General features: G+C 36.1%; 2 protein-coding genes across 2 annotated transcripts; both read left to right on the top strand.

The window, feature by feature from the left end:
- Positions 1 to 5890: 5890 nt before the first annotated feature.
- Positions 5891 to 6826, top strand: LOC134496470 (olfactory receptor 12D1-like). The gene has a single exon (XM_063302198.1). The coding sequence runs from the start codon at positions 5921 to 5923 to the stop codon at positions 6824 to 6826; it is 906 nt and encodes a 301-aa protein (XP_063158268.1). The 5' UTR covers positions 5891 to 5920.
- Positions 6827 to 13154: 6328 nt separating this feature from the next.
- On the top strand, positions 13155 to 14096 carry LOC134496469 (olfactory receptor 12D2-like). Its single transcript, XM_063302197.1, has one exon. It carries the CDS (start codon positions 13155 to 13157, stop codon positions 14094 to 14096), a length of 942 nt encoding a protein of 313 aa, XP_063158267.1.
- The last annotated feature ends 676 nt before the right edge of the window (positions 14097 to 14772 follow it).

Here is a 14772-nt window from a genome sequence, read left to right as displayed (position 1 = left end):
TTTCTATTTTTTATCACTAGGTGGTAGAATTCCTCAGTGACAATCAGTTTATATTTGATTTGGGTTCATTCAAATGTAAGCAAATACCTTAATTATTTATTTCATAACTGTTGGGAGATATCTAATAAATGTAATGGAAAGAAAACAGCTTGCTGAAAACAGGATTTGTCGAAAGCCTGGAAGGCTTTGGAAAGGAATGAGTGCTTGTAAAACCATTATGAGAAATCAGTAGCAGGAGAAATAAATAGATAGATAGATAGATAGATAGATAGATAGATAGATAGATAGATAGATAAATGAGGAAAGGAGAAAATACAAAAAAGAGTTAACAATGTAATGCAACAAACTCAAATTGTATTATGAGCCTCAAGCTTCAGTATAAGCATCACAAACAATAAATTCAAGAACCATGTCCTTCTTGTATTGTGGAAGTTTTGTCCTGAAAGTCCAGTGTGAAGAGGAACGGCTGGTCAACCTTTTTGCTGAAAGTATATCTTTAAGTCACACTGAGTTGCCATTCTGTAATTATATATCTGCCATCATTCTAACTTGGTGAAAAATAAAGCATACCACATCATAGCCTTCTAGGCCTTGCATTCTGGAAAATCCTTTTGAGCAGACACAATGCCTATGTGTCATGATCACTGAGTTATACCAGGGCTTTGGAAATGGAAGGATTGGAATTTTGGGATTAAATATCTGAGTTTTCAATGTATTATACTGAGAAAACTCTTAGTCAGTAAATACACTACATCTCTGTCACTTCACTCTGATTATTATCAGAAATAATATCAAGTGAGAGTCCTGTTCAACCAATTTGAAGACGGAACTCTTTTTCTGTCTTAGAAGCTTTGGGCTAAATTTACTGAAGATTGCTCAATTTAGTCTGAATCGAAAGAGCTGCTTGTCCTTTTTGCTGAAGTTCTATCTTAGATAACTCTGAGAGACATACAGTCAACTAATTCTACAACTTATTGCTGGAAAGTCCAGTTTGGAAAAATGTCATACTTATGAAAATTATTGTGAACTGAGACTATGTATTTGTGACAGATTCTAACTATCTAAAACGACTTGCTGGAAGGGAAAACTTCCATATTTCACAAAAGGAAAAAAAAAAATGATAATAATATTTACCTCTGTTTGACCAAATTAAAGAACAAAGGAGGTTTTTCAAAAGTTCCCACACCAAAAAAAGCAGAATGCATAGAAAAAATCCCACCAAAAATATAGTCCCCCATCAAATAATATTCAGGGAGGCTTATATGATGATTGTCTGCATCAATTGCCAGATGCCTGGAGACAGTATCAGATGGTAACAGTACCAAGAGAAAAAGAAACATATTCATTATGTGAACATGTAACATATGTACATATTAACTGTAGTTAATATTCATTTTTTGACTGCTGAAGCAATTTAACCTGGAAGGAATGCTGTATTACTATACAGATGTCTAGCAGCACTTTGGTTTTCACACATCATTTATTTAGCAGTAGCATTGTTCAGAAGGAGCAATATTCAATTTAATTGTCATCATATGCAAACTGGTCTGCATCTCTATAAATCCATCTAACAAATATCAGACATACAACATTCTTCACTTCAATTGCTACAGTCCTAATTGTGAACCTCTTAGGTTATATGTAAAAGCTAAATAATTACTATGGTGAATCCACATAACCCCACAAATCTGAGTTACAAGCAATGTTGGTTAATCTACAGGGACATAGCAAACATTAAAATAAATCACTGTGATTTCAATAATTGCAGGCGTCCAAATGCCAATGCATAATTAGAGTCCCTGATGTACTAATTTCATGGGGGGAGGGGGGAGAATTTTCATTACTTTCTATCAGGAAAGGTAGAGAGATACTACAGGATAAATCCAGATGATATCACAAATTGACCACTGAAATATAGCATACATGGGGTATGTATAGTTTAAGAGTTTTATAGTCTAAGAGTTTCCAGAAGCTTCAACTAGTGATGTCTGGCAGATTGCCTACTAACTAGTGCATGATAGTGGAATCAACAGAACTGCATTAGTTGGCACTTCATGACAACCACATATGTCAATAAATTAACTTACACACTCTGAACAAAATATTGTCTTATTAGCTGAAGGACTGAGTTGCTCAATGGGAAACTAATGAGCAATCATGTCAATAGAAAGATGTCTTAATTCTCAGAGGACTACTGCTACGCTTACCAAACAGACCTTTTTCCTGCATAATTCTCAAGCTATGGGATGCAATCCATGGAAGTTAGACCTAACTTCTAATGTTTTTGCTTCCAGAAAAAAAAAAAAAAAAACCTTTATCATTCATGCTTAAAACTCCTATCAATCTATCAATTCTATCAAACATTACCATAAAACAATATTGTGCCTTTCTAATCAGAGAATACTAGCCAAACAAGCCAGATTCCAAGTTGCCCAAGGTATCAGAGAAACACAACAGACTTGGCTACTGTTTTGCTTCTTGCAAGATCCACCATGATGATTATGGACAGTAGAAAATAAACTGTTATGGAGAAGGTGAAATTAAACACTGTTTGCTAGAAAAGACAAGTGGTTGAAGAGCAAGGAATGGATGAAAAAAACAAGAGGCACAATAAGGGGAAAAATGAAGTCCTGTGCTGCTGTTGGCTTAACAAGTGGGCTATCTTGACATTTACAAAACACTTCTGGTATCAAAGCTGTGATTATAGAGGTGAAGAAGAGAAAGAGAAAGAAAGGGGAGAGGGGAGGAGAAAGAATAATAATAGAAATATCTAGTGCATATGTACTAGAGAAGCACACTGTCTTTACAAATAATGGAGTTTTTAGGTCCTGAAATTTAAATATTTCAGACAAGAACTCTGCCCAATTTTTAAATTTCCAAAAATATGTTCTCAGATACTGAACTAATAGTATCTATAAATGGCAGCTCAAAATGGCAATTAAAAATACTACACATATCTTCTACTAGGGATAGAATATTCTGTTTTGTAATAATTTTGTTTACTGAATTGTACATTCATAGTAGCACATAGTTCTCTTTCCAAAGTCATCCATGGTATTCAAAATGGCAACTTTTAGCACATACAGATTGGGTCTGCATCTACACTATAAAAAATGAATAGGTATGTTTCATTAGTGATTTTTCTAAATTTTACCACTTCCCAGTATCTTTCAGGGCTAAGGAGTCCTGAGTAGCCTTATTTCCTCTAAGCTGGGAATAGGTTGTGGTAGGAGAATAAGAAGAAAACATAATCATTCATCTAACATTAATACAACGAAGGCAATAGTGAGGAGATGGAGCTGTGTCTAAAAAAAATTAATGGTAAGCATATCATGAATTTCAGGAAGGAGATCATTCCAGAGTTCAGACAGTAACACAAAGAAGACCCACTTGCTAAGTAATCTCAAATGATAATCTACCAATCTTAGCACATCCAGGAGGACCTCATCTTATATACTAATGGCAGTCTCTCTCATCTTATATAATAATGAGAGTCTCTGGTCTAATCTTCTGAAATATCTTTGTAGATGTTTTTGTGCCTTAATAATTGGGGGTGGCCTCAAGATGGTGATGTGTAAGCATCTCTGAATCTATGGTCTCTATTTTATTTTATTTTATTTTATTTTATTATTTTATTTTAATCTTTCAACTTGCTATTTTAATTTTTGTACTTTCAATTTACTTTTTATAAACTGTAGCACTTGGGGGTCATCTATCTGCTCCACCTTCAATTCAATAAAATATAAAACAGGACTGAAGAATGGGAAAAAATGAGGAAGAGACAGCATGTACACTTCACAACACAGACTCCACCTAAGCCTTTGAAACAGCAGAAAATGGATGAATATACAATTAGCAAACAGACAACTTTGGTAAGTAACTCTGACCCTACGCACTCTCTAGATAGGCATGACACTTATAACTCTTTGGAATGGGATCTATAGACAGAAATTGAAAGTCGACAGCTTATAGAACCTTCTTCTTCCTTGCTAGGGGATGCCCCCCTCCCCCCATTGCTTATGCAAGATGGGATTGATATGAACTTAAAAAAGGAGAATGTAACAGACTTCATAACTAGGCAATGACTGCACACAGCACAAGCAATGATCTCAATCTTTGAACTGTTGACATCAGTCAAAAATAAGATTCATCTACTGTACTAAAGGAGTCCTTTGTAAAATATACTGAAAGTCACCGAAGTAAAACAGCGGAAACTGTAAAGACACCTGCTGCTCACACCAACAAGCAACACACAACTAATAGGGAATTTAGAGCTGACCCCATTCCCAAATCTACTAGGACAGAAAAAATAACTGTGGAGGGCTGAACTCCCTTCACGCAGAAAAAGGGCAGAGATGAGATAAGTGCCTTAATAATGTTACTTCTAAGAGACCTTTTCTAACATGTATGGCTAATTTTTAGTTGAGCATAGGAAGAAAAAAAGTCATAATTACATTGCCATCCTAGATGGACCTGGGTTGATTTTTGTTTGTAGCATCGCATCGAGCACATTCATTATTCCAGGGAGAGTAATTAACTTCTTGTTTATTTTTCCCATGAAATAATTTAATGCAGAGGGACTAAGATAAATGAAGGAGGATTCCTTGGTAAGTACAATGTTTGTGGTCTGTCTGCTGTTTTCCACTCAGCTCACCTAGAAGGTTGGCAAGAATTTGGAGAGAGCTGTAAAAATGCAAGTAAGAAAGCAGATTAGTTTTTGTGACTTTCCTTAACCAGCTAGTCTTTTGGCTTTTCTTCAGTCATGAATACAACCAATCTTCCCATTTCTTATTTCTCTCTCTCTCTCTCTCTGCACGCACACACACATACACATGTTCAGTCATGTCTGATTGGCAAGGTTTTTATCACAAGTGTTTGCCATCGCCTGGAGAGAATGACTGGCCCAAAGTCACCCAGCTGGCTTTGTGCCTCAGGTGGGACTAGAATCTGAATGCCTTTACCTCTACAGTTCAGCATAAATACTGGGTCTCTGAGCATTTTGTGCACTTATAATATTATGCGGTTATATCAAGTTTAATGTGCTCACATCTGCCATCAAAAAATGGATTAACTACGGTAATTGAAAATGGTAAAACTAGTTGGAAAAGGAAAAGCGACAGAATTGGAATGCAGAGTTAAAAACGAAGATAGAAGTAATGGCAGACTTGATGCTTTAACTGGTTTAGTTAGCTCTGAACTAACTACACTGGTTTCTCAATATCCACGAGCAACTTGTACCGATCAGGGAAAAGAAATGTGGACAGAAGAACTCAGGATAATTTTTACAGCAGCAAAAACTTTTCATGGTTACACCAGTAAGAAGAGGTCTGCTGGATCAAGCCATAAGGCCACCCAGTACAACATTCAGTATTATGCAAAGGCAAAGTAGATACATTTGGAAAGACCACAAATCTAGTGCAGAGAATGGTAGCACACAGTCCTCCCACTATTGTTCCCAGCAACCAGTATGCTATCTCTAATTCAGGAGATAGTAAATAGCTGTCAGTTCTAATAGTGCTTGAAAGCCAGATTTAAGAATATACACACATACAGTATACTTTCATTCTTTCAGTGAGAACTCAAAGTCAAAAAGGTTTTCCAGAATTAAACTCACTTTCCATTCCTGACATGGTTCTCACAAAGAACCTTTTTCACAAACCAAATTGCATTAATATGTCCTCTGGAGATTTATTGAGCTCTAGAAATTCAATTCCCCTTTTGGATGTTCTAGTCTTAACTCATTTTCTTTCCATCCATCCATCCATCCATCCTTACTTACTTACTTACTTTCTTTCTTTCTTTGAACGTAGAATTACCCAATATTGTTTAGAATTATCAGTAATAATAGTAGTAGTAGCAATATTTCTTTCTATATTTTTCAGTGCTGGAAAACAAGACAAAGGTGAATGAATTCATCCTTATGGGCCTGACTAACATCCCTGAGCTTCAGACCTTTCTCTTCTTTCTTTTTTTGCTGCTCTATTTTGCCAGCCTGTTAGGAAATACCACCATTTTGCTCATAACACTGGCTGAGCCACGCCTCCATACTCCTATGTATTTCTTTCTCGTAAACCTCTCTTGCCTAGATATTTGTTACTCTACAGTCACTGTACCCAAGATGTTGACTGGCCTTCTTGTGGAACATTGGAGAATCTCTTTTATTGGGTGTCTCACTCAGCTCCATTTTTTCCACTTCCTAGGCAGCAGTGAAGCTTTATTGCTGGGTGTCATGGCATATGACCGCTATGTGGCCATATGTAATCCACTGCGATACACCACTATCATGAATAAGAAGGCCTGCATTAGGGGAGCAATAATTACCTGGACCACTGGATTCTTACATGCTCTAATGCATACAATTATGACTTCCCAAGTAAAATTTTGTGGCCCCAATGTAGTGCAACATTTCTTCTGTGACATCAAGCCCCTCTTGAAGTTGGCATGCTGTAGCACCACATTGAATCTCAGCCTTCTCAACATCATCACAGGTTTAATTGTTGTGCTCCCTTTCATCCTTACATTTCTGTCATACATTTATATCATCTCCTTCCTCTTTTTAAAAGTTAAGACTAAGGAAAGTAGAACAAAAGCCTTTTCTACGTGTGCATCGCATCTCACAGTTGTGACTCTTTTCTATGCAGGGGCCATTTTGACTTATGTTCCTCCATCCTCTGGAGAATCACTACAGCAAGAAATGATGGTCACTCTTATGTACACTGTTGTCACTCCAGTTTTGAATCCTCTGATTTACACTCTAAGGAACCAAGAAGTAAGAGCTGTTATTAAAAAATCAATGACAAACATTCAGATATTACATATGAATTGAAGAAATTATTATTTTCCTTGAACCTGGAGATGGTCATGGAAGGATACATTTTATTTTAATGTCATAAAACATAATGATTTTTCTAGATTTGCATGGTCCTTATTAGGCTTTATGGCCATCAAATCCATAGAAACCGCTACAAGGTCAAAGTGATGACACATACTATGATATCATCATGCAAATACTACAATTATGTGCAACATTTGATGCAAGCACATAAGTCATAAGTCATTATGGAAATCATAATGTTTTTCAGGCTTTATTCCTCACCTACCCCCCTCCCCACCCCCTGGATATTCAAACTTTGTGTAACCTGTATGGCAGTTGTTCAAGACTGAAGGTGTTACATTTGAGTCTCTCGTCCTGTTTTTATTACTGCAATGATATCGTTTGGTATTCCACGTAATGATGGATAAGATTTTATTGTGATATTTTTAACAGATATTGTTTGTTTGACATTGTTTGACAATGAAGATGTTATAACTTTATTGATTTGAATTTAGTACTATTGTTTGAAGAGATTGCTGTACACTGATTAATGTCATATGACTAAAGCACCTAAACAAAACTTCAAATCAATCAATCAATAAAATCAATAAATATACCTAATATACTGTACATTGAATTTTGGCTTCTTTGGTGAAAACTGGAGAGGATAATTTCTCTGAGAATTATTTCCTCTGATAGCAATTGTAGTAATAGTAGTAGATATTAAGCATCTACATATTGTTGGGTTCTCTGATGTCCTTGATATCTGTATTTTGTGCATAGAAAATATGTAACCATGTGGGATAGTAAAATAAGATAATTTTGCAGTAATCAAGCAATTTCCTCTCAATACATTTTTGCTTCATTTAATACAGTATATGTGGAAATACCATTATATACAACGGATTACTTTCAAATTGAAATATACAAACCCAAACTCTTAAACTTGATGAAGGCAGTTAAAAATCCATTTTTCTTCAATGATACATAAGCAAAGAGATATATCATGTTGTTAGGATATTAAATTGTTTTGGGAACTTAACCCATTGTTTTCAAGGAATGTTCCTATATCATCTTCCTAGGCAGTAGTTGGACCTTTTTTCACCAGATATGAACAAGGAAGTGTCCATCACTTGGAATGACAATAGCAAAAGGCTCCCAAAGTGTTACACCTATTGGTTTATAGAGGCCTTGGAAAAAATAAATAAATAAAGGTTTGTGTTTTGTTTGTGTTCTGTTTTTTTCTGTTTTCACAATCTCATTTCCCCAATGTTATTTCTTTCACAAATGTTCTCTCCTGGTCTATGTGGTTCTATGCATTCAAGATGATCTATCTGCAAAGATCATAGGTGAATTTTTAGATAAAAAGCTGAGGACAATTACTCAAGGCTTTCCATATAACACTATTGCTTTACTCCTTGAGTCATCTTGTCAAATTGCCTAAGAAGCAATGGCAGGGATTATTTCTGCCTTTCTTCTTATCCTCTCATCTTTTCCCTACTTCCCCTACATTTTAGCGTACTTCCCTTTAACTTGAAAGTCTTCCCTGCTTAATTTACTTGAAATCCTTCCTCTTTTGAACAACCTAATAGTTTTCCAGGCTCCCTTAAGCACACCTTCCTTCATCCATTGTTCAAGAAATCTCTTGGTCCCTTGTTTTTTTCCTATTTATTGACTTATGTTATTCCTTCCCTTTCTTTATAGAAGTCCTTGAGAAAGTCACCCTTTCTGAATGGGCAGTCCACCTCTCAAGTTGACTTTGGTTACTCCTTTTATTTGAGATTCTGAGCAGGATATGGTACTCTTTCACATGCTGAATGGTATCTGGGTGGCCAAAGCACAACAGTGATGCTGCTGGACTTGTCCTTATTATCTGTTACCTTGGACCATTAGATACTTCTGTCCCACCTGACATCTTTGGACCTTTGATACAAATTTTGGAGAGATATGACTGTTGTGTGTAATCTGTGCTGGATCCAGTTTTAATTATAAATTAGTATAATAATTGAAAACAATGGGATTTAAGTTTATTTGTCTGAAATAGTGACTTGTTCTGAGAATGACTATTTCATGTATATTCAACAATATGCATTGTGATGGCAGGAGGTGACATTAGGAGGATGTCTCTCAATCTGAACTACTTTATTTTCAATTTTACTAATTTTCTTAAGAATATCTATCTATCATCTATGATAACATTAAAAAGACACAGTGGATTGGATACAGGTTGAAGTTCCTAAAAACTGAATATTGGGACCAAACCCCAATGCCTTTTGAATAGAACATGAAGGAATCTGCAAGTCAGCTTTTGTAGTCTATATAAAGAAAGGAAAGGAAGAAGAAAACTACCATTAAAAAGGTGCTGCTTAAAAAGGTGCTGCTTGTTATGCAGAATATGTTTTGGTTGGTTTTGGCTTTTGGTTTTGGTTTTGGTTTTGTTTTTTTAATTTGGTTATACCAGTATAGGTAGAAGGGTAAGGAAAGATCCTGAAGATGATGGACAGAGCCTTATGGACAGAATCATGCAGCAGAGATTCCATACCTGTTGCCGAGCTATGATTTTTCTCACTGGCTAGTGATGGGCCAAAGAGAAAGAATCACCAAAATTAATAACTATTTTTACTTATCTAAGAAGCCAAGTATGAGAATAATTAGTAGTGTGTGTGTGAGAGAGAGAAACTGGGTGTGTGTGGGTGTGTGCATGATGGACAAATTGATTTATCTCTATAATTAATTTATTAAATATGTTAAGCTATGTGACATTATGGGGATATATATTTTTGGATGTATTCACTTATAAGTATGCCTAATTATTTTTCATATTAATCTCTCATTTAAATATTAGTTTTGAATATTTTTCCTCAAAATACACATTTTAATGCATTTCTTCTCAAATTATGAATGTATTTTAATGTATGTTTATTTGTTTATTTATTACATTTTTATTCTGCCTTTTCTTCAGCAGCTCTTCCCATTTTTTTCCCAACAACAACAACCTGTTGTAGCATGCTGGCTATTCTGATGGAAAGACATCAGTATGGAATGAGAAATAAAATACTACAAATACCAGTTTGAAAACAAATACCCCATCCCCCCAAAAGGAATTCATTATTTTGTGATTTTCTGTTGTTTGTTTGGTGAGTTGATTGTTATATGTATGTACAGCATGTATGTGTGTATGTGTTTGTGTGTATGTATATGTCTATTCCTAGACCATTGTTAACAGTGGCATAGTAATATCTTTTGTTGCTGATATTAAGGAAGAAATCATAATTTCATTTATGAAAACTGAGAATTTTGGACACTTATGTCTTAATTCCAGATTGTTCCTAGGTCATACCTGAATGTGTTTTCTAACAATTATAATTATATAAGAATTGTTTTTTTTTTAAGGCATTTACTCTGATTCCTAGACAAAATGACTAATACAATGAAGAAATAGAATTTCAAGTCCAGAAGTTAAATTATAATTAAAAGGTAAACAAAATAATAACAGCCATCTCTCCAGAGAGCCAATTAGACATTTGTTTTCTAACTAAAGGAACTCTCATATGACTTCTGAATTGGGAAATATTCCAAGATTTAAATTATCCCCACAGATTTTCCCACTCCTTAATATATGTTATGATTTAAAATGTAAGCAGTACTAATAATACGGTGCTTTTAAACTGTACAGAGAAGCTACAGTTCTGATTTCCTTTAACTTGAGCAATAGGATTCAGACAACAGTGTCTCATGATTCTCTGAATGCAACTGATTGTATCAGCTGAATATGTTGAATGAATGAAAAATGCAATCTATCCAGGTATGAACATCAGGAGCAAACCATTTCTTATTTAAGTCTGCATACAACTCTTCATTTTTTCCTCATTGTGGGGGTTTATTCATTTCATTCCACATGGGTCACGTGCTCATTCATGTCTTCTCACCTATCTTACTCTATTGCAGATAGAAAGGAATCATAAGCTAAAAGCTTGTATTGCCCACTTGGAAGAAGAAAGTAATGTTAGAGTAGAAATCTCAGTTTTAAGTCTGTAGACTACAAGTAGTCCAGGGTGTGAGGAAAAAATAAAATCCTGCTTGTTTCCCTACCATTGCTTGCTTTCCTGAAGCTGCTACATCAGCAGCAATGAGGAGTGACATTTTCTGTCCTGCCAAGGTAAATTTCACTTGATAAACTTGCATAAAACCTGGAGGGTATTAATAAAAGCTGGTAATGACAAGCATAAGCCTGTGAATATAGATTGAACTGATGAATTTCACTGCTTTCTAATATTCTAAATTCTAAATGTGCTTTTTACCAAGACTCCACAATAAAGATTAAATCTTCCAACTGTTCAGTAATTCTATTATGCTAGAGCTTAAACTGCAGCTTGGTCCACAGAGGTTAACAGATAATAATATTGCATCCCACTTTGTTAAAAAATTCTTCTGAGCTGCCATTTCTGTGAATTTGTTTTCTTTATACAGCTAAAGGAATGATTTGGAAAACTGGAAACCTTGTTCAAAAAGAACAAAATGTTTTCTTTAGCTATGGAAACATTCACAGGATAAGGTGAGAAAAAATATTTGCCAACACACATCCATAACCATAAATTAAAAGCTAAAACTGTAAACCAAGATATACTGTAATTTTGAAAGGAAGCTCAACAATTTAGCTTCCTTGCTAAGCTTGCCTGAGATTAAGGGCATAGGACATTGCCATTATATCTCATCCATTCAGGCAGGGAAGGTCCTAGCAAGTGCAAGAAGGGATCGAAAAGCAGGAGATGCATCACTCTGAATGCCAGCATTTAAGGTCAATAGAAAACCGTTGCTTTCAGGATGTTCTGCAGCTCCCTCTGCAGACATATTGGTTGTCCACTTTTTTGGGTGTGTGTGAAAGAGAGAAATAAGAGAGGTTAGTAAACCATAAGTGTGACATAGTTTTAAGGTAGAAATCAAATGCTGGAAGTCGGTAATGGTAGGGAACATTTCCATTTCCTTCTGCTGCAGCTTTGAAGAGGGTACTGAGAGCTGTGGCTTAAAAATTGCATAGGGAATTTATGATCAGTATGTCATCTACAATGGACCTTTTTTAAAAATATTATTATTATTATTATTATTATTATTATTATTATTATTATTTCACATACACAGACCCAGTGTGGTGGAGTAGGTAAATGCTGGACTAGAAGGGGCAGACACAGCTGGGTGACACTGGGCCAACAAATCTCTCTTGGCCCTATATCAGGAAATCAAAAGACATATATCTTCTCTCTCTCTCTCTCTCTCTCTCTCTCTCCTTGAATTCTTTACTAAGAAAGGAAACTGTAAAAATTCTACTAAAAAAAAAAGTAGGGAAAATGACAGACATTTTATGAAACTACTCTGATTGCACTCATAGGTTTTAAATGAGCAGAATTGAAAATAGCAGACAAACAGATGGAGAGAGCCAGTTTGCTGTAGTGGTCAAGGCACCAGACTAGAAATTGGGAGACAGTGAATTCTGATCCTGCCTCAGGCACAAAGCCAGCTGGGTGACCGTGGGGCAAGCAGTTGCCAGGAGTCAACACTGATTCAAAGGCACCAAATAAATACATAAACAAATAAATAAAAACATATGGAAAAATGTAGAACAAAGGACATACAGTAAAACAAAACAAAAAATGACAGTAAAAGAACAGTTTAAATTATTTGTATTGTGGAGTCTTAAAACACAATGGAGTTTCTCATGTCTTCCCCCCCCCCCCTTATTGGCCTTTTAAATTGGAAATAGTATAAACATTATATAAGTGGAGAACTTTCACTGAGGATACGGTAAACATTTATTTGTTTCCTTGCTTATTTCAGTTACCTTATGGTAACTTCATGGAAAGTTTTCTTAGGAACAGTATGGAAGTGGTTTGCCATGGCCTCCTCCCAAGAGCCTTTTTTGACTTTCCAGTCTAGCTACACCCTTGGTACTCCCTGCAGGTCCCTCTTCCATACTAGCCAGGGCTGACTCTGCTTGGCTTACTAGTTCAGATAAGCTGAGTTAGGTTTTCACCTGCTTGGAAATTAAGCTTGTACTCAGTATATCAGCAACAGCATTTCTCAGGCATTCATCCATCTTAGCTACAGTATCTCCCTTACTTAGCTACAACTTCAATTCTGCTTAATGAGAACATTCTATTTATATTGGTTGAAGATAAATCTACATGAATATCTGTTAGTATTTATTGTTAATAATTAAAAAAAGAGAACAGAAAGAGTTTCAAGGCTTCATACCCATCATAACACAGTCTCTCTCTTTAAAAAAGTCCCATTCTGCTGTGGAACCACTGTCCAATACTCATGCTTGTTTTCTATTTGTACAGAAATGGAGAACTGGACAGAGGTGCCTGAATTCATTCTCCTAGGCCTAGCAAATGACCACATTCAGCAACACATTTTTTTCACAGTTTTCCTACTGCTGTACCAGGCCTGCTTGCTGGGAAATGGGGCCATCTTGGTAGTTGCCCTTGTTGAGCCACGGCTCCACACCCCCATGTATTTTTTCCTAGGGCATTTATCATTTTTGGATATATGTTGCTCGACAGTGACTGTGCCAAAAATGTTGAATGGGTTCATAACAGAGCAACAAACTATTTCCTTTATTGGCTGCCTCACCCAGCTGCATTTCTTTCACTTCTTGGGTAGCAGTGAAGGCATGCTTTTGGGCGTCATGGTGTTTGACCGTTATATAGCTATCTGTAATCCTTTGCGTTATACCATTATCATGAACAAATGGGTTTGTGTTATGCTAGCTGGGGCCACCTGGGCCATTGGCTTCTTTCATGCCTTGATGCACACAGTGGTGACCTCTCGGCTATGGTTTTGTGGTCCTAATCTTATCCAGCACTTTTTCTGTGACATCAAACCTCTCCTCATGTTGGCTTGCAGCAGCACAGTCCTAAACCTCACACTTCTTAATGTTGTCACTAGTGGCATTGCTCTGGCTTCTTTCTTCCTTACCCTCTTGTCCTACCTTTATATTGTCTCATTCCTCTTTTTCAAAACCAGGCAATGGCAGAGCCGTTGGAAAGCTTTCTCCACCTGTGCTTCCCACCTGACAGTTGTAGCTCTTTTATACATCCCTGTTATGTTCAACTACATGCTTAGCTCTCCTGGTGAATCTTCTGAAAGGGAGATGAGCATCACTCTGTTTTATAGTGTCTTTACTCCAGTTTTAAACCCCTTGATCTACACTTTGAGGAATCAAGAGGTCAAATCTGCTCTAAGGAAAATCCTATTCAGGAAAGCTCCTTCTAGGGGGACATAAGCATGGAGAGAAGGAGGTTACAGAGGTAACATGAAAATTTCTTTGTATGGGTAATCTCCATTTTGGGAAGGCAGTAGGTCTCACATTAGAAATATATGAAAAAAAAAATAGTCACCTTCATTTGATAGCCTTAGACAATAACTACAGCAAAGCAAATCCAGCTAGAAACATTCCCACTGCTCAGGTTCATAATAACCCTGCACACTTGATAAAAAATCCCTTAGCCTCCAGACTTATACACACAGACCTGGAAATAAACTCAATTAAACTTGAAAGTATCTCCTCCTAAACAAACAGGAATAGGAATGCACTTTTGAGATGCAGGAAGCTTCCTCTGATCCAGCCTTATGCAGCCTACATTAATTAAATTAGGTGGCTGAGTTTCCACTTTATTAAAAGGAAGGGGTATCTAATAAAACTGAATCTACTACAACAGGCTACAGTTGTTGGAAAGATAGTAAACACTTAACTAGCTTTAACTAGACTTTGGCCACACGTGCATCAGCCTCTCATTGTGAAATCATTCTTCATCTGAGATTAGATGTTCAAACACTGCCAACATTGCATTATAGCTTCCTATGGTGATGAATGCGGAAGGAATAGAACCAATAACACATAAGATGCACAAATCCCTTCTTTAACTTAAATAGTTTTGGATAGAATAAAGTATATATTT

The sequence above is a fragment of the Candoia aspera genome, chromosome 4, assembly GCF_035149785.1.
Source record: "Candoia aspera isolate rCanAsp1 chromosome 4, rCanAsp1.hap2, whole genome shotgun sequence".
Lineage (NCBI taxonomy): Eukaryota > Metazoa > Chordata > Lepidosauria > Squamata > Boidae > Candoia > Candoia aspera.
Note: the sequence above shows the minus strand (reverse complement) of the source record. Positions and strands in the feature narration are given on the sequence as shown.